General features: G+C 48.8%; 1 protein-coding gene across 1 annotated transcript in view; it reads left to right on the top strand.

The window, feature by feature from the left end:
- The window catches only part of PTK7 (protein tyrosine kinase 7 (inactive)), a 61,541-nt gene extending 41,615 nt beyond the window's left edge, over positions 1-19,926 (top strand). Inside the window, exons 8-20 of the mRNA XM_012773142.2 lie at positions 973-1,106; positions 1,265-1,400; positions 1,538-1,657; positions 3,268-3,417; positions 3,535-3,685; positions 3,796-3,923; positions 5,045-5,248; positions 6,053-6,208; positions 6,832-7,064; positions 8,074-8,154; positions 16,554-16,705; positions 18,208-18,386; positions 18,818-19,926. Coding sequence (XP_012628596.2) covers positions 973-1,106; positions 1,265-1,400; positions 1,538-1,657; positions 3,268-3,417; positions 3,535-3,685; positions 3,796-3,923; positions 5,045-5,248; positions 6,053-6,208; positions 6,832-7,064; positions 8,074-8,154; positions 16,554-16,705; positions 18,208-18,386; positions 18,818-18,978 — 1,985 coding nt within the window. The 3' untranslated portion in view covers positions 18,979-19,926. The remainder of the gene's footprint in view (positions 1-972; positions 1,107-1,264; positions 1,401-1,537; positions 1,658-3,267; positions 3,418-3,534; positions 3,686-3,795; positions 3,924-5,044; positions 5,249-6,052; positions 6,209-6,831; positions 7,065-8,073; positions 8,155-16,553; positions 16,706-18,207; positions 18,387-18,817) is intronic.
- The last annotated feature ends 430 nt before the right edge of the window (positions 19,927-20,356 follow it).

Genomic DNA, 20,356 nt, shown 5'->3' with positions numbered 1-20,356 from the left:
TGCTTCTTGATGGGGAAAGTGTTAGCATCACATTGCAAAGAGATGAAGGGGATGGGAGGACTGTTTACAGCCATCATTGCAAACAGTCTGCCACACCAAGTCGGTCAGGATGTCCTTGCAGGGTTTTGGGCAGAAGATTGATTTTTCAGAAGATCATTATGGCTGTTCTGAGAAGACTAGAATGTAAGGGGCAAGAGTATAAACAGGGAGGCCAGTTAGTGCTGACTGTAATAGTTTAGGAGAGATGTTGAAGGAGCAGCTTAAACAGAGGTGGGGTGGTGGAGGTGAAAGGTGGTCAAATTCAGGATATATTTTGGAGCTTAAGTAGCTAGTGTTCGTGTAGAATGAATGTTATGGTGCTGGGGATTGCAGAGAGAAATCAGAAATCAAGGCTGGCTCTTTTTTTTTTTTTTTAAGAGGCAGGGTCTTGCTCTGTTGCCCAGGCTGGAGTGCAGTGGGCATCATCATAGCTTTGGGAGGCCAAGACAGGAAGATCACTTGAGGGCAGGATTTGAGACCAGCCTGAACAACATAGTGAGACCTCATCTCTACAAAAAAAAAGTACCCCCCCCCCACAAATTGTAAAAAATTAGCCAGGTGTGTTGGCGTGCACCTATATTCCCGGCTACTTACAAGGCTGAGGCAGGAAGATCCCTTGAGCCCAGCAGTTTGAGACTGCAGTGAGTTATGATTGTGCCACTGCACTCCAGCCTGGGTAACTGGGAGATCCTGTCCCTTAAAAAAAGAAAATAAAAAGGACTACATACCTTCTTGGGGTTTATTGTGACAATTAACTAAGATAACATTTAAAAGACTCTGCCTTCCCTAAGGAGTAACTACTGCCGTTATACCCTGAGCAGCCTGGAGATTCTGAACTCAGGGCCCAGTGGGATATTAGAATTTCTCGGGGTTGGGTCCTTTGGTTTGCAGACCTGTTAATCAGCCATCACTGTTTCCTTCCTGTTCCTCTAGCTGTGCCCACGTGGCTGAAGAAGCCCCAAGACAGCCAGATGGAGGAGGGCAAACCAGGCTACTTGCATTGCCTGACCCAGGCCACGCCAGAGCCCACGGTCATCTGGTACAGAAACCAGATGCTCATCTCCGAGGTGAAAAAGGACTGTTGCCGGTGGATGGGGGTGGGCATGCCCCCATGCCCCCTTCTGTGCTCGTCTCCTTAGCTCCCTTTCCCCTGAGGCTGCCCCCCAGGGAGATAGGGGTGTGGGTTCAGGCTCTGAGATAGCTCTTGATGTCTTGTATGCCGTAGGACTCGAGGTTCGAGGTCTCCAAGAACGGGACCTTGCGCATCAACAGCGTGGAGGTGTACGATGGGACGTGGTACCGCTGCGTGAGCAGCACCCCAGCTGGCAGCATCGAGGCCCAAGCCCGTGTCCAAGTGCTGGGTGAGCCAGCATGTCCGGGGAGAGCGCCTTGCCTGGCCGGGCAGGAGACGAAAGTGGGGGTGGTGGTGCTGGTGGTGCTATCCAGCTTCCTCAATTCCTCCTCTTTTCACCCGCCTACCCACCCTCTACTGAAACAGAAAAGCTCAAGTTCACACCGCCGCCCCAGCCACAGCAGTGCATGGAGTTTGACAAGGAGGCTACAGTGCCCTGCTCAGCCACGGGCCGAGAGAAGCCCACCATTAAGTGGATACGGGCAGGTGGGTACTATGCGGACAGGGGGGTGGGGGCAGGCAGGGCTGTCCACTGGCCAGATGTGTGTATGTCTGAGGGCCAGCTGAGTGCCCAGCACTGCGCCAGGAAGTGTGAGATTGACGAGAAGCGCAGGGCTGATTTATAGTCCAGTTAGGAAGAAAAGAAAAAAGCCAGACACAAAAGGGGTCAGATTACAGCACTGGACAACGTGTGAGATGACTCAAGGCAACAGAGATCGGCTTGATCCAGACAGTGCTATGAAATCCTCCCTTTCCCCTTGCCAAAATAGTTTATCCTTTTCAACATAAAAGTAACATGGGCTCCTTTAGAAAATTTTGAGAGAAAAAAATGCTTAATCCTGCCATTTATCATCTTTGGGTTTGTGTCTACTTCTTTTTCTATGCGTATCTTTTTGTTTTTACATAGCAGTTGTATGTTCAGCTTCAGTTATTAAACTTGTATGATTGAGACGTGCTTATAGAAATAGACAGTGTAGCTGAATATATGTATTTTTGTATCCTTTTTAACTTAACATTATCAAGCATTTCCCCATGTCTTTATATACTTTGCATAAATAGTGGTTTTCATGATTATAATAATATTCCAGTGATTGGATTCACTGTAATTTACTTTAACATTCTCTAAATGTTGGAGATCTGGGTTGTTAACACCCCCTCCCTTTTTTTATTGCTGCAATAAATGTCTTTAAGCCAAAGTTTTTTTTCTGGGTTTAGGTTTAATTCCTTTGGGAAAGAGTCCCAGAAATGGAATAATTATGTATAAAAGGGTATGAACATTTTTACAATCCTTAATGCAAGTTGCCAAATTTTTTTTTTGAAAGTTTGGACCAATTTTTACATTCCCACTAACAGTGAGGGCGAGAGAGTAGGATTGGACTTTCTGCGGAGGAAGTGGCCTCCTTCTGCTCAGGTCTGGGGGATCTTTCTGGGCAAAGTGGGGCTTAAAAATGGATCTTTTTTTTTCACACAATATTATTTTATTTTTAAAAATACTTTAAGGTGGGGTCTCACTTTTGTCCAGGGTGATCTCCTGGGCTCAAATGACCCTCCTTTCTCAGCCTCCCTGGAGGCTGGGACTACATGCACGCCCGGCTGCCTGGAAGGCTCTGCAGGGCAGCCGGCAGGGTAGAGACCGAGGAAGCCCAGGTCAGAGCTGCCGTCAGCAGCAGGTGGGGCCAGCAGGCTGTCTGGAGGAAGGACGGTTAGTGAATCCTGAATGCAAACAAGTTGCTCTTGGAAGATGCCTTCCTCTCAAAGTGGATCTGAAGCCTGGAATGGGGTCAGAGCAGGAACGGGTTCTAGGAGCAAGGAGTGATGGGTTGTGGGGAGGAGAATGAGGCCAGTTCTGGGCCCAGTCAGAGTCCAGTTTGGCAGAGCTGGAGTGTAACACAGGGCTGTAGAAGGAGGTGAAACTGAAAAATTGGAAAAGGAATAAATAATAGGGCCTTCCAACACCTGGGTTAGGAGTTTGGACTTTGCCTGTGGGTGGTGAGGAGCGATGACATGTTTTTGAGTAGAGGTGAGGGACTGAGGGCATTGCCAGCCAGCCATGTAACTCTGGTCCATCCCATCATTTTCCTCTTTTGTCCCTGCAGATGGGAGCAGTCTCCCCGAGTGGGTGACGGATAACGCCGGGACCCTGCACTTTGCCCGGGTGACTCGAGATGATGCCGGCAACTACACCTGCATTGCCTCCAATGGGCCACAGGGCCAGATCCGTGCCCACGTCCAACTCACTGTGGCAGGTGCGACCGTGGCAGAGCTCTGGGGCCAGTATGGCAGGCCCTTTGGGGCAGCAGCCTGTACCTTGCTAACCCCTTTGTTCACCACTCCTTGTCCCTCCCTGGTCTCTTCCCATCCAGTTTTCATCACCTTCAAGGTGGAGCCAGAGCGCACAACCGTGTACCAGGGCCACACGGCCCTGCTGCGGTGCGAGGCCCAAGGGGACCCCAAGCCACTCATTCAGTGGAAGGGCAAAGACCGCATCCTGGACCCCACCAAGCTGGGACCCAGGTAGGGCCACCTCTGTCCCACACCCACCCTGCCTTTCCTGTAGCCCTGTCTCCCCGGGAGCCAGCCAGGCAGGCAGCACCTGGCCAGCTCTGTGGCTTCTCTTCCGGCAGGATGCACATCTTCCAGAACGGCTCCCTCGTGATCCATGACGTGGCCCCTGAGGACTCGGGCCGCTACACCTGCATTGCAGGCAACAGCTGCAACATCAAGCACACGGAGGCCCCCCTCTACGTCGTGGGTATGGGCTGGGGAGGGGCGTCCCACACAGGATGTGCTGGAACCAGACTTTTTTCTCACCTCGTACTCATCAGCCCTTGAACACAAAAGGCATTTAAACCATTTCTGTGATAGGGGAGGGGATTGCACTGAGTCCTTGCTTAGAGCTGGGCTGTCTTTTATTTAACATTCGTGGCTGGAGAGTGTGTGTTGGGGGGCATGTTCCCTTCCTACAATCCTTCCTCCCAGGTCTCCTGCAGCAGCCACACGCATACTGCTGGGTGTGTGTGGAGGGATCAGGTCAGGGCGCAGCGGGACAAGGTTCCTTTGGCCTGGAGGCCAGAGAGAATGATGTGCGAAGTAAAATGCCCTGTGCTGGGCTTCTCTGATAACCAGCCCTCCAGGTCCGGCCTCTCCTGCTAACTAGCTCTGTGCCCTTGGGGAAATTATTTCCCCTCTGGGGACTTGTTTCTGCCTATGTAAGGTGAAGGTGGTTTAAATGAGAGGTTCTGAAACTTTTTTGGTTTAGCAGCAGAATTGTTTTTCTAGAGAAAGTATTGTGTGGCAGTTTAAACAGACAAAAATGAAATGAAAAAGTCCCTTGGTTGGAACCATTGGGGTGTGTGTGGATGTTGGGGTATCTTGCCTGGTCTCCCCTTTGGCCTTTCTCCTTCCGTTCCCCTAATGACTCCAGGGACCTCTTTCTTTTTTTTTTTTTTTTCCCAGGGACCTCTTTCTATAGCCATTAGAAGCCCTTTCTACAGATATAGGCACTGTGCCAGGCAGTGGCTGGGATTCTAAACGAGAAGTTCCCAAATGCTGCTCTTTGGGGCCTGACTCACAATATCAAGCCACTTAGGAAGCTTGTTAGCAAATAATGTGGTTTTATGGTGGTGCCCTGACAGGTGTGTTTTTACTCGAGTCCCCTGTCTCGGGTACTGATGCACCGCAGCTTAGGAATCTCGGCTTTCTCCTTCACAGCCTTCCCTGTGACCTTGCTGGGGCACCGGGACCTGCTAGCCAGTAAAGGTGGTGACCCTCCCAGGTCTCTGTGTCTGGGAAGTTGTCCTATATGTGGGGTGGAGAGGGGTTAGGAGAGAAACTCCAGCAGCCCCTGGCCAGAGCCATCTGTGTATCTCTCAGACAAGCCTGTTCTGGAGGAGTCGGAGGGCCCGGGCAGCTCTCTCCCCTACAAGATGATCCAGACCATCGGGCTGTCGGTGGGCGCTGCTGTGGCGTACATCATCGCTGTGCTGGGCCTCATGTTCTACTGCAAGAAGCGATGCAAAGCCAAGCGCCTGCAGAAGCAGCCTGAGGGCGAGGAGCCAGAGATGGAGTGCCTCAATGGTGAGGGGCCCCCTCGAGGCGGGAGGGGATCCCCCTACCCCTCCGGCAGGAGCTGAGTGCCCCCCCGCAGCCACGGGGGAGACAGCTGCAGCACTCAGGAAATGGGTGGCTGGTGCTGGATCTGGGAGCTGGGGCTGCTCTACCCCTCGCTGGAAGCCCTGCAGTGGCCACTTCCCAGGGCTTTGGCTTCTGAGCAGCCTGGCTCAAGACTTCCTTACTGGAGCCTCTTGGACCAGCTTCCTATGATTTCCTACCTTTTCCTCCTCTTAGCACTAAACCACAGGTATAATTAGTGTATGTATACATGTTTCTGTTGCACATTTTGTCTCTCGCCATTAGTCCGGGAGTTCCCCCACGGGCAATCTGCTTCCCTCCTCCCACCCCCCTTCCTTGAGTGGGAGCTTCCTGGGGTATTGCTGGATCTCTCCTATTGGCTTAGGTGTTCAGGAACAGGGGTTGAGTCTCCCTTGGTGTTATTTTCCCTTTGTGCCTACTTAGAGCTTTGTCCAATAGGAGGCCCCATGAAAACAAATCCCTATGTAGGGATGGCGTGCAGACTTCTGCAGTCTGTTCCATGTCAGAGTTGTAATCGGCTGCATCAATAAGTGATCTTGCGCCTAAGGGATCCCCATTTCCCTTCACCCCCAGCCCCATCAGTTCATCAATTTACCAGCCCTTTCATGTGGAACACTGTGATTGGACCTGTCTTAGCGAGAGTGGAGGGTTGAGGGGGAGAACTGAGGTCCCCCGTGGCCAGAGTGTCAGGTCTCATCTTGACGCTCTCTGGGTGCCCCTTCTTCCCAGGTGGGCCTTTGCAGAATGGGCAGCCCTCAGCAGAGATCCAAGAAGAAGTGGCCTTGACCAGCTTGGGCTCCGGCCCTGCAGCTGCCAACAAACGGCACAGCACAAGTGATAAGATGCACTTTCCCCGGGCCACCCTGCAGCCCATCACCACACTGGGTATGTCGCCCTGACTGTAGCTTTCCCTGCTTAACTGCAGGTCACTGGTTCTGTCTTGAGGTTGTATTACGGGCTGGCGGCTCTGAAGTCCCTGAAGCCTGGAATGTTAGAGGTGGAGGGGACCATAAATAGGGCTCTCATCCAGAGTGTCCCCATTCACACACCCTGGACCAGATTTGTCATTCCCGTGTACTACCTATAGTATTATTTACTTGATATTTTATTTGAGTTGACTCCTTTTTTTCTTTTTAACTTAAGTTAGCTTTGTTCTAGGAAAAAATGTGAGACATTACGGGTTTGTGCTAGATAAATTTTTTCATAGCATATATCCAAACATGAAACTATTAAGACATGTTTATCATGGGCCACCAAAAAATCTCACACAAACCACCTTTTGGGAAATGCTGGATATTAGACCAATCCCTTTATTTTCCTACTGGAGACACTGAAGGCCAGGGAGGGGCAGGAGTCACACAGCAGACGGCAAGGCTAGTGCCCAGCCAGGTGCGTGGGATGGAGCAAAGACCCCGCCCCCCACATAGGAGAGGCTGTGCACCTCCCCCAAGTCAGGGGAATCCCCTCTTGGGTGTGGGCAGCCTGCTGACCCCGACTTGCACCTGCAGGGAAAGGCGAGTTTGGGGAGGTGTTCCTGGCGAAGGCTCAGGGCTTGGAGGAGGGCGTGGCGGAGACCCTGGTGCTGGTGAAGAGCCTGCAGAGCAAGGACGAGCAGCAGCAGCTGGACTTCCGGAGAGAGTTCGAGATGTTTGGGAAGCTGAACCACGCCAACGTGGTGCGGCTCCTGGGGCTGTGCCGGGAGGCCGAGCCCCACTACATGGTGCTGGAGTATGTGGACCTGGTATGCTGGGGGCAGGGCACCTGGGGGTCTCGGGCAGGGCGGTGTCTGATGGGGCTGGGGCACCATGGAAACCTTCTCTCGTGTGGTCTCAACCTAAACCTCTACCTGCCTGCTGTTGCCACCTTGAGGTGCTCAGCTTCCTGCCCTCCCAGCTCTCTGATGCTTGCTTCTCCTTCGTCAGCACCCCTTCTTTCCTGTCTGTGTCTGGGGGTTAGTTCTGAGTCCTGGGGCATCTCAACGTCGCACACTGCGTGGATGCCTTCCAGTGTTCTTACTCTGATTTTCTTTGATTTCTAATTTTTTCCTCCCCAAGGCTTGTCCCCACTTGAAAATAAACTTAGCAGAACCCGGCTTTCCTTCTTCCCTTCCTGGCATCCCAGTGCCATGTGTGGCACAAGAGTTAGTGCAGCCACCAGCCTTCCTCTCTCCACTCAGGTTGTCGTTCTGAGAGCTGCCCCTTCTTCATTCCCCAGCTAGTCCAGGCTCTGACCCCCTTGATCTTCAAGCTGCTGCTTCTCAAATCCCTAGCTCTGGGGCAGAGCGGGGAGAGAGGAGTCACTCTCAGTCTTTCCATTAGCAAGTGCTTTGCTTTATGCCGGTCTCTGCTGCTGGTGCTGGCCTCTGTTCCTTTCTGTCTGTTACATTATAAACCCCTGGAGGACAGGGGATGGGTGAGGACAAAGGGTAGGGGCCTGTGTTTTCCTCTTGGTCACTGAGTGCAAGGGCTTTTTCACCCCACTTGTCTAGGGGTACCCCTGAGGGTAGGAGTGACAAGTCTCCTCTTTCTGACTGAGAGATCTTCTAGGAGTCATCTCTTATATATTTTTTTAATTCCTGCATTTCTTGTGGACTTTCCCCACAGCAAGAAGGTCCAGGCTGCTGTGGGCGTTCAGATCAGAGCTGCCCACTGCCTCCCTGGGCAGGACCTGTGTGAGCACCTGCTTGGTTTGGTGCTTTAGAGCCAATGGCCGGGCTCTGACCTGACACAAATGATTGGCTTTTCCCTTAGGGAGACCTCAAACAGTTCCTGAGGATTTCCAAGAGCAAGGATGAAAAATTGAAGTCACAGCCCCTCAGCACCAAGCAGAAGGTGAGGGCAGGGAGGGAAGGAAGGAGGAAGAGCACGCCCAGGGTGGGCCAGAAACAAGGGCTGTCATAGTAATAGAGGTGCCACTTACGGAGAGCTCCCTGTGGTCCAGGCCCTACGGTAAGTAAGTACTTCACATGTGTTATTTTAATTGTCATAGTGGTCCTCTGAAATATATGTTACTATCCCTATTTTGTAGACAAAGAAATTGAGGCTTAGAGAGGTTAAGTGGCCTGTCCCAGGTCATGTAGCCCAGACGTGGCTTTGTATTGCCATGTTGGGTTCACGTACATGGCCTTTGGCCCTTGGCCCTTGCTTCTGGAGCAGGAGCTTCCACTGAGGCAGGACACCTGCTCGCCTGCAGCGAGCCCTGAGCCGGAGAAGCAGCAACCAGCGGGAGCCCAGGGCTCGCTGAGTTGGGTGTGGGCCTGGGTGTGTTTCTTCAGCGATCTGTGAATGGGCTGCCCAGGTTTCCTCTGTGGTCTTCACCTTTCACTCTCACTTGGGCGGTGAGCTGCCCAGCATTTCCTTCTGATTTTCCTCCTGCCTTCTGGGCACAGAGCCCTGGCAGGGGCCCCTTGGTGGAGCAGACCTCAGTTGAAACAGTGACAAGGGGAAAGCATGCCTGCTACCCCCTGCCACCCCAGTCTATACATTCCCAGTGCCTGAGGTTTACTACAGGCCAGCCTCTTCTTTCTTCCCTCAGGCTATTCCTGCCCACACCCACTCTCCCTTGCCCCTCTGAAAGGGATCCACTTCCTTCCACATGACTGGGCACTCTGCTTCCAAGCTGGCAGCAAATTGGACCTTGGAGCAGGGTAGGCAGAGACTGCTAGGGCCCTTCTTCCTGGGGGACCATTTCCTTGCCTTGTAGGCTGACCCAGGTCACAGCCTCTGGAGGCAGAGCAGAAAGGTGTGGCTGGCTGATCAGTCAGGTGAATGGGACCCTGACTGCCCCCTGATCTCTCTGGGGAAGCAGCTCTGTGCCCTTCAGGCTGGCTCCCAGAATTTACTAAGGCTCAGGCAGGGCAAGTGACCTAGGCCCCTGACATCACGCCCCTGCTTCCATCCCTGTGGAGCTGCAGGAAGTGTCTGCAGTGGCGATAGAAGGTGATAAGCCACAGGATGGGACATGCTACACCAGCTAGGTGGTATTTTAGGACCAAACAACTCATAAATTAGGACACTCAGAGAGCAAGCTGATTTTAACTGAGCCAGGTGTGGCCCTGAGGGCCCTTGGTAATGCAAAATTGAAACTGAGAAGCATTCTGTCCTTAGGCCAGAATGGGATGATCTGGTGGGGGAGATTAGGTGAATGAGCATGGCATGTGCCTTATAAACTTGTAAGACATGAAAGGGAGTAGGGAGGCATAAATTAGAGATGTTGAAGACATCCATGTCCTTAGGTGGACAGACAGTTGTGGTAACAAAGAATGTTTCCTGGTAGAGAAAACCATTTGAGTTCAGTTTTTAAGGACAGGAAGTAGTTGAATGGCAGGAAGGGGATGGCTTTAGGAGAAATGGGAGTCAAGGTAGGTTTCTCTGGTTGGGACAGGACGTAGACTGGCTGATAGGAAGTCAGTTACCTCTGTCATGTGACCTGAGGGACCCTATTCGACTGAAATTCATTACCACCTTTGCTAAACATCTTTTCCATGCTGTTTTTTTTTTTTTTTTTCTTTTTGCCATCACGTTAACTTTGATGGGGGAGCTTTAATAAGTTGGGTCCCACACTCTCCAAGGACAATATTCTGCATCAGATGGAGAAGTTGCGCTTTTTTTTTTAAAAAAATGCAGATTTCTGGACCATAACTCAGAATGAGGAAATCAGAATATTTGAGAGTGGAGGGCCTGAAGTTTTCAAACAAACTTTCTAGTTGATTCTTAAGCTCATTAAAATTCAAAGAGCCCTGATGGAGACTAGTGGCTTTGAAATGTTCATTGACTAGGATCCCTTGTAAGAAATGCATTTTAAGCCAGGGGAGCTGGTGCATGCCTATAGGACTAGCTACTCCTGAGCCCAGGAGTTTAAGGCCAGCCTGTGCAACCTGCATCTCTTAAAAAAATGCATTTTACTCATGACCTAGAGTGCACACACACACACACTCACATATAACTAAAATTAAAGTTTCACAACACTGTATTTGATGCACTTGATATTTCTTACTATGTTCTCTCTCTCTCTTTTTTTAATTCACTAAATTTGTTTCAAGACCCATGTGAGTCTTGGTCACCAGTTTGAAAAATACTGCTTCTGGGGATTCTGTGAAAATGAAAATTCTTGGGAAAGATGTACTAAAACTTGTAGCTACTTTCTTGTACTAATAATGTAGCCAGATACTCTGTCACTTTATAGTCTAGGACCTATGGGAATGGAAGGAGGAAAAGTTAAGTATTTAAAGGGTACCATGCTTGGCATGGGTGGGCTGAGGGGAAACCCAGATAGCAGTGGGATAGTGATAGAAATCAAAGACATGAGCTCTGGGTGTTAGCGTAATTGTAGGTAGTGCCTTTTAGAGTAGCTGATAAGTTGATGTCAGAGAACGCACAGCAGAGAACTGCAACCTGTGATAGCTCCGTGGGTCACCTGCAAGCTAGTGACACACTGAGGGGTAGGATCAGCTTAGCACACCTGGTGGGCCATGGTTTATGCAGTCAGATGCCATGGCAGGAAACAGAATGCCTGTTATAAGAAAAGCTCGTTGTGTCAGAGTGGGTTAGCCAGAACCTGGGCAAGCCCTTGGGGTATTACAGTTGGAAAGGAAAGGGTAGATCTGGTCTTTACCAAAGAACAGGTCTTTATAACAGTCAGTAGTTGAGAATTAATCTGGTGAATCTAATGGCATCTTGCCCAGTAGCAAGGAATCGCGTAATTGGCTTGGGTCTAACAGAATTCCCTTTTACTGTCCTCACTTAGCCAGTGTTTCCAGGGGCACTGCCTCTCTAGAAAGAAAGCAAGTTAGTCACCATGCCGTCCACCTTCTTCTGTTTCCCTTGTCTAGCAGCAGATTGTTTGGCCTGTGAGTCAGATCAGGGAGTGCAGGCTGGGGGAAACTACAGGTCTGATGAAGGCACATTACCAAAGCCTTGGTCTCCCACTTACAGATAGTCTGGACAATGCCCTAGGGTATTGAAGTCTGAAATAGAGTTGGCCCTGTTTATGATGACCACTTCAGTGGTCATCTGGTCCTTTTACCACCAGTGAGTGGCACTTGGCGCACTCCAGGGGTTATTTCATGCATGTAGCCTCTACTTTCCTATGGAGACCCCGGGTCCCACCCTGTACCCTGAGGGGCTTGATAATCCTGGCCAACCTATCCAGCCAGACCTTTGTGTGTGTGTGTGTGTGTGTGTGTGTGTGTGAGAGAGAGAGAGAGAGAGAGAGAGAGAGAGAGAGTCTTACTCTGTTGCCCTGGCTAGAGTTCAATGGCATCATCATAGCTCACTGTAACCTCATACTCCTGTAACCTCAAGCAATCCTCCTGCCTCAGCCTCCCAGGTAGTTGGTAGCTGGGACTATAGGCATGTGTCACCATGCCTGGCTAATTTTTTTAATATTTTGTACAGATGGCAGTCTCAAGATGTTGCTCAGACTGGTCTCAAACTCCTGGCCTCAAGCAGGCCTCTCACCTCGGCCTCCCAAAGTGCTATCATTACAAGTGTGAGCCACCACGCTTGGCCCTGACCTCTTCTTTAACCCTCCTCATTTTGTTAAACATATTTGGTTGGAAACTCTCCGAGATTTTGTGTCTTTACTTTTGATAAATACACCAAGAAGAGATTTTTCCCAGCTCTGATGGTGTCGTTCATTTAGCACCGCTGCGTTAATGCAGTGCCAGTCAGTACACTGGGCGTGAGGATAAGTCTGGTCTTGTGGTGGTTTAGATCACTGCACTCTAACAGAGCTTCCTATGATGACGGAAATGTTCCATATCTGTGCTTGCCAATACGGTCATCACTAGCCTCATGTGGCTATTGTGCACTTGGAATGTGGCTAGAGCAACTAATGAACTGAAATTTAAGTTTTATTATTTTAATCAAATTAATTACTTAATTTATTCACTATCTATCTAAATTAATTTTTTTTTTTTTTAAGACGGAATCTCTTTCTGTCACCCAGGCTAGAGTACAGTGGAGTCATCGTAGCTCATTGTAACCTCCAACTCCTGGGCTTAAGCAATCCTTCTGCCTCAACCTCCCGAGTAGCTGGGACTACAGGCATGTGCTACCATGCCTGCTAATTTTTTCTATCTTTAGTAGAGATGGGGTCTCACTCTTGCTCAGGCTGGTCTTGAACTCTTGACCTCAAGCCATCCTCCTGCCTTGGCCTCCCAGAGTGCTAGGATTATAGGCGAGCCACCCTGCTTGGCCTTTAATAACTTAAATTTAAATAGCCACATGGGGGGCCCGGGCATGGGGGCTCACACTTGTAATCCTAGCACTCTGGGAGGCCGAGGTGGGTGGATTGTTTGAGCTCAGGAGTTCAAGACCAGCCTGAGCAAGAGCGAGAGACCCTGTCTCTACTAAAAAAATAGAAAGAAATTAGCTGGACAACTAAAAATATATGGAAAGAATTAGCCAGGCATGGTGGTGCATGCTGGTAGTCCCAGATACTCGGGAGGCTGAGGCAGGAGGATCATTTTAGCCCAGGAGTTTGAGGTTGCTGTGAGCTAGGCTGATACCATGGCACTCTAGCCTGGGCAACAAAGTGAGACTCTGTCTCAAAAAATTAAAAAAAATTTAAAATAAATAAATAAATAAATAGCCACATGGGGCTAGTGACTACTGTATTGATGGCACAAGTTTAGACCACTGTTGTTGGGTTTTGTTTTGTTTTGTTTTGAGACAGGGTCTCACCCTGTCGCACAGGCTAGAATGCAGTAGTCTGATCATAGCTCCTGGGCTGAAGCAATGCTCTTGCCTCAGCCTCATGAGTAGTTGGGACTACTACAGGCCTGGGCTACCACACCTGGCTAATTTAATAAAAACATTTAAAAAAAATTTTTTTTAGAGATGGGATTTCGCTATGTTGCCCAGGGTGGTCTTGAAGCTATCCTCTCACCTTGGCCTCCTAAAGTGCTAGGATTACTGGCATGAGCCACCATGTCTGGCCTAGACCATTGTTTTTTAAACTTTTTCTACTGAGACTCGCAGTAGCAAAAAGTACACTTTACATCATAATCCAACACATACATATGCATATATTTTAAAAAATGAAAAGTTTCATGAATGATACCCTTACTATGTGTATTTTATATATATATACTCTGATATTTTTCTATTCCATTTCTTTCTTTTTTTTTAATGCTAGTTAAGATTCACTAATTTTGGCCGGACATGGTGGCTCACGCCTGTAATCCTAGCACTCTGGGAGGCCAGGGTGGGCGGATTGCTTGAGGTCAGGAGTTCGAAACCAGTGTGAGCAAGAACAAGACCCCATCTCTACTAAAAATAGAAATAAATTAATTGGCCAACTAAAAATATATAGAAAAAATTAGCCGGGCATGGTGGCGCATGCCTGTAGTCCCAGCTACTGGGGAAGCTGAGGCAGAAGGATCGCTTGAGCCCCCAGAAGTTTGAGGTTGCTGTGAGCTAGGCTGATGCCACGGCACTCTAGCCTGGGCAACACAGTGAGACTCTCTGTCTCAAAAAAAAAAAAAAAAAAAAATTATTAATTTGGTTTCATGGCATACTAACAGGCTGTGATCATAGTTAGCAAACTACCAGAGGAGGCAGTGGGGCACGCAGGGCTGTCACCGGCCAGTGCATAAGAAAGCTGAGGAAAAGCCTTTGAATAATCTGGCACAGGATCCCACAGAACAGCGTTCATTAGGTTCTATTGGAGATGCGTTCCACTGGCAAGCTACAATAATGGGGCCAAATGACGTTCCTAGCAGGCTGGAGTATTTTTTTTTTTACAATTCATTTCCCAACAGATTAACCCTTCAAACCACCCAAGGTTGCATTTATAATAAGAATTTATCATCCAAAAATTAATAGTAACAGCAGCATCTGTCCTGATAATTCTACAATCACAGTGATCTCCAACACCATTTCAAAAGTACTCTTGGCTTTCTGTTCTCTATTGTGGGATCCCAATCCATTGCTCAAATCTGTGAAAACAGAGAAAAGTACAACAAAATAGCTCAGGAATGGACTTGAGAAGCATGTGACGTAATTAAAGGCATTATTGGATAACCTCTACAAATAATAGGGGAACTCAGAGAAAGTCCTTTTGATTTCCATTTGACTGCTCTCTGTAAGCCCATACTTCATCTTCCACTGTGCACCTTTACCTGACACAGCAGTGCTGCATATTGTACGTACTTGGAAGAACAAACTAGAAGAACTATACTTCTGTACAAGCATGGCCTCCTATCAGAGAAATATGTGCATGTGACAAGCCAGCTATCCAGGTATAACCTAAGTATGAGACTAAAAGCTTTCCTTGTTGACTTAAATTTGGATAACAAGCTAGTGGGGGGGGGGGTGGTAGGTATGGTGTATGCTTGGATGGGGAAGAATAGCTCCATGGACTGATCAGTAGGAGATTGTTTTTAAGTAGAATCCATTTAAACTCAAAACAGAAAAAGCAAGGTGAAGAACATGAAGCTGTTTCTGTATTTAATTCTTTCTGAAGGACCTATATCATAGGTGACGGTTATGACCAACCAGATTAAACTCTACCCCACATTCTGTATTTTCAGGTCTAAGTTTAACTGGTCAGCAGTTAAATGGATTAGAGCTATTAGTACATGAAGTGTGATGGCCTTTGTTCCCAAGCCTTTAGCAACTCCCCACTCAGTTCACCTTCAGCCTTTCAGCCCCTCTTTCTCCCACATTCTTTGGTTTGTATGTGGTTTCTCAGTTAATACATAGCTAAAAGCTCTTATTTTTTTTTTCTTATATTTTTAACTGCTTAGGTTTATTTGGATATCAGAATGAAAATTCATTTGATGGAAATAGTTGTGTATGTTTAAAGACCCAATTGCTCCTCTGGAGCTTGTGCATTCAAGAATGATTAATCTGTGTAATAAACTGATTGCTACAGTCATTACATATATGTATATGTAATGCCTCAGCCTCCAGAGTATCTGGGACTATGGCACATGCCACCATGCCTGGCTTCATTTCAATTACTACTTGTTCAATGCATTAATATATAGTTTTAAAATGTTAATATAATGTAATTACATTTAATACATACTGTATAATATAATACATTCATATGGCTCAAAATTCAAAAAAGAGGCCGGGCGCGGTGGCTCACGCCTGTAATCCTAGCTCTCTGGGAGGCTGAGGCGGGTGGATTGCTCAAGGTCGGGAGTTCGAAACCAGCCTGAGCAAGAGCGAGACCCCGTCTCTACTATAAATAGAAAGAAACTAATTGGCCAACTAATATATATATAAAATTAGCCGGGCGTGGTGGCTCATGCCTGTAGTCCCAGCTACGCGGGAGGCTGAGACAGAGGGATCGCTTGAGCCCAGGAGTTTGAGGTTGCTGTGAGCTAGGCTGACGCCATGGCACTCACTCTAGCCTAGGCAACAAAGCGAGACTCTGTCTCAAAAAAAAAAAAAAAAAAAATTCAAAAAAGAGTGTCAGTGAAATATCTCTCCAACTCTCTTACACTTTGGAAAATAGGCATTATTTTGTAGAGCTAGTGTTATTCACATTCTGTGACCCACTCCCAGGTATCTTAGAGAAACTCATACATGTGTACACCTATAAAAATACTTATAGCAGCACTTTTCTCAATAGCCCCAAACTGGAAAGAACCCAAATATCTGTTGGTGTAAGAATGATTAAAGTATGGTATATTCATAATGAGAAACAGACCAAGCACAATGATTAAAATTTCTGGGGGGCTAGCATTGTTGGGTTGTGTTTTTTTCACAATTTAAAAAAATGTAAGCCAAAAGTTTCCCTACTTCTGTCTTCCTTGGAGGCAACTGGTCATGTGTCTTCTGTGTACCTTCATACACACACACACACACACACACACACACACACACGTTTTATACAACTAGTAGAAAATACAGACTTTTAAAGTGAAAATAAAAGAACCCATGAAGATGTAAGCTATGATTTCTGCCCAGTCATTTTTCACTCAACAAGTGGTTACTTTGTAGGTACCCAGCCCCGTGTGCCACTCACTTATCTAGCACTTGATGTGTGTCAGAGTGATGTCAAGCACTTTATTTCATTTAACTGAGTCTTCAAACAACCCAGGGAGGTACAGTTATTACTCCCATTCTACAGAGAAGGAAGCTGAGGCTGTTACGCTTCTGGGCTTCCTAAGCAGCACACTGATAGCATTGAGGCCTCATCAAGGGTTGTGTTGAGGGTGGTCACCTTGACCCCTAGTCCTGGGCTGCTCTGACAGACCCCTTTGTCTCTCCAGGTGGCCCTGTGCACCCAGGTGGCCCTGGGCATGGAGCACTTGTCCAACAACCGCTTTGTGCATAAGGACTTGGCCGCTCGCAATTGCCTGGTCAGCGCCCAGAGACAGGTGAAGGTGTCGGCCCTGGGCCTCAGCAAGGATGTTTACAACAGGTAAAAGGGCGTGGGTGGGAGGGGGGCTCCCCACTCCTTCCTAGAGGGCAAATAAAGTTTGGGGGGTGTGGGAAAGGGCTTTAGTGCATGCTTAGTACAAAGCTGGAGGGGCAGAGCCTTCTCAGCCAGTGGGCTGTAAGTCCCTGATAGCTATAAATTTTCTCTAGTGATAAAAGATTATAAACCTTTTTTTTTTTTTTTTTCTGAACACAGCCTTACACTGATATATAAACCTTTTTTTATAAGAAGGAAAACTTGGTAACAGTTTGTATATAGTTTAACTATTCGTGTGGATCCCTCTGTAACTACCTGAATTAAGTAATTATTATTTTCAAGCCCAAGACTTAGAGCTCAGCACTCATGGTCTAAGATTGTTCTGGAGTGCCTACCCATGCTACATAATGCCTCCCAGGAATTTCCTTTTGAGTCACCCTAGTTCCAAATCACCCTTGTTTGTCTGACTGTTGTTTACTCATGTTTGGTTTATCACTAATAAAGCTCTTTCCATTTAATGAGTTCTTGTTTTTCACATTCTTAAACCAATATAGAAAGTATGAATGATTATTAGCTTTTTTTTCTATTAACATTTAGCCAGTTTGATTTTTTTTTTTTTTTGAGACAGAGTCTCACTTTGTTGCCCAGGCTAGAGTGAGTGCTATGGCGTCAGCCTAGCTCACAGCAACCTCAAACTCCTGGGCTCAAGCAATCCTACTGCCTCAGCCTCCCGAGTAGCTGGGACTACAAGCCAGCGCCACCATGCCCGGCTAAGTTTTTCTATATACATTAGTTGGCCAATTAATTTCTTTCTATTTATAGTAGAGACGGGGTCTCGCTCTTGCTCAGACTGGTTTTGAACTCCTGACCTCTAGCAATCCGCCCACCTCGGCCTCCCAGAGTGCTAGGATGACAGGCGTGGGCCACCGCACCCGGTCCTAGTTTGATTCTTTTTTTTTTTTTTTTTTTTTTTTTTTTGAGACAGAGTCTCGCTTTGTTGTCCAGGCTAGAGTGAGTGCCGTGGCATCAGCCTAGCTCACAGCAACCTCAAACTCCTGGGCTCCAGTGATCCTTCTGCCTCAGCCTCCCGAGTAGCTGGGACTACAGGCATGCGCCACTATGCCCGGCTAATTTTTTATATATATATCAGTTGGCCAATTAATTTCTTTCTATTTATAGTAGAGACGGGGTCTCGCTCTTGCTCAGGCTGGTTTTGAACTCCTGACCTTGAGCAATCCGCCCGCCTCGGCCTCCCAAGAGCTAGGATTACAGGCGTGAGCCACAGCGCCCGGCCCTAGTTTGATTCTTAATGGAATTTTTAAACCATTAAACCCCATGTGGTCCCTCTAGATTTCATCCAGTGTACTCCCATGCTCAGAATTCATATTACCAATTTCTCTGGGTGCCTCGAAGTAGCCTGGGGATGAGTCCCAGATGTGGGATGAGGCTGGGCCACCAGGCTGTGTCCTCTGCCCCACCCCCATCCCTATGTTGCTTCTCTCCTGCAGTGAGTACTACCACTTCCGCCAGGCCTGGGTGCCGCTGCGCTGGATGTCCCCCGAGGCCATCTTGGAGGGTGACTTCTCCACCAAGTCCGATGTTTGGGCCTTCGGAGTGCTGATGTGGGAAGTGTTCACCCATGGAGAGATGCCCCATGACGGGCAGGCAGATGATGAAGTGCTGGCAGGTAGGCAGCCATGATTCCGGGGGATGGTTTCAGATGGTCCCCTGGCCCAGTTCAGCCTGCCTCCCCTCTCAGGGCTGGTGGTTAACAGGTACACAGATACAACCACTCAGATTGTTAAAATACTGAAATGCTTTCACATTGGTTGGTAAATAGCCCTCACCCCAGTGCCCACTCCAGCCACTCTGACACCTGTGGGGTAACCCACTTGGGCTCCATGCATGGGCCTGTGCTGCATGGACCCTGCTCTATCAGCCAGAGTGAGCTGGGCGTAGGGGGAGTCATCTGTTGGCTGCACGTGCCCACCTACCACTAGCCAGCACTCCCCCAGAGTCATCCTCATGTTGCTATTTGTGGCAACTGCGAGCTCCACCAAGTATTGGACAGGTCATTAAATGTTTTGACCAACACTTCATCCACTCTCTTGCCTACAGATTTGCAGGCTGGGAAGGCTAGACTTCCACAGCCTGAGGGCTGCCCTTCCAAGCTCTACCGGCTGATGCAGCGCTGCTGGGCTCTCAGCCCCAAGGACCGGCCCTCCTTCAGTGAGATCGCCAACACCCTGGGAGACAGCCCCGCGGACAGCAAGCCGTGAGGAGGGAGCCCAGCAGGCTGTGCCTCAGGATGGCGTGGGCAGAGGAGGACACCTCTTGAGGGGAGCCTGCAGCATGACGGGCAAGATCTCTGTCCTCCTGAGCCCTGGGGCCCATGCCATAGCACCACAGGCATTGCTGAGGTCTGCGCAGGACCTGGGCTTTCCTCCTCTTCCTCACCCTCAGCTCTTGAGGAGGCCGATTTGGACCCAGACTGGGTGACTAGGGCCTTGGGCTGGGCAGCTTTCTCTGCCACCCCTTTCCCCATCAGGGACATGTGGGTGCCTCAGGTAACCCCAATTTCTGGCCTGCAACTTCTCTCCTTGACCAGGTTCAGCTGTGCCACTCACCTGCCAACTCTGCCTGGGGAGGGCTAGGTTGGGGATGGCCTGGGTTTGGGGGAACTTCCTTAATATACTCAAGTTCTGGGCACACAGAGCCGAGGAGTCTCTTGGCCCACGGGTCCCAACTGGGGGTCTAGACCAGGATTATGGAGGACACAGCAAGTGAGTCCTCCCCACGTGGATTTGTGCACATTGACCCAGACCCATCCTTCCCCTCACCCATCTCTCCTTTCCTCATCCTAAGTGCCTGGCAGATGAAGGAGTTTTCAGGAGCTTTTAACACTATATAACCCGCCCTTTTTGTATGCACCCTGGGCGGCTTTTGTATGTAATTGCAGCGTGGGGTGGGTGGGTATGGGAGGAAGGGGTGGGCCCCTGGAGGAGAGGGGGAGGTTGGGCCACCCCTGCCTCACACTTTTATTGTTGTTTTTTGTTTGTTTTGTTTTTGTTTTTGTTTTTTTTACACTCGCTGCTCTCAATAAAGAAGCCTTTTTTACAACTTGTTTCTGAGGCTCACTCCCTGCTTTTGCTTACAAATGATGTTCCTTCTTCCCTTGCTGATGAGAAGGCACCGTGTGCCTGCATGGAGTCTGGTGGGGCCTGGGCAAGATTAACTGGCAGATATTGGCTCTTCTCTCCAGTGTGCAGGGCAGCTGAGAACAAGGGCATGGAGTAGGCGGGACCACCTGCTGTTGTATGACCCTGTGTTGCTGTCTGTCCGCTGCTCATTCTCTGCGGGCTGGCCTAGTCCTCATGCTTAGATAGGGTGGGCAGAAGTGTGAGGGGAAACAAGTTAGAGTTAATGACAGTCTTAGGACTCTGACTTTAGGGGGTAGATCAAGTAGGTAGAGAGGTGGTACTTAATACCTAGACCTTGTGTCATCAGTTATCCTCTGCCTCATTCCAATAACTTCAGCAGGGGCCCCTATCCTAAAGAAATGAGTCCTTAACTCTGAAATTGCTCTAGTTCCTTTTGTTCCTCACCAAACTTCTCAGTAATGAAAATGTAAAGGTATGCTCTGTAGTAGTCACTTGA

Source organism: Microcebus murinus, chromosome 5, assembly GCF_040939455.1.
Source record: "Microcebus murinus isolate Inina chromosome 5, M.murinus_Inina_mat1.0, whole genome shotgun sequence".
Taxonomy (NCBI): Eukaryota; Metazoa; Chordata; class Mammalia; order Primates; family Cheirogaleidae; genus Microcebus; species Microcebus murinus.
Note: the sequence above shows the minus strand (reverse complement) of the source record. Positions and strands in the feature narration are given on the sequence as shown.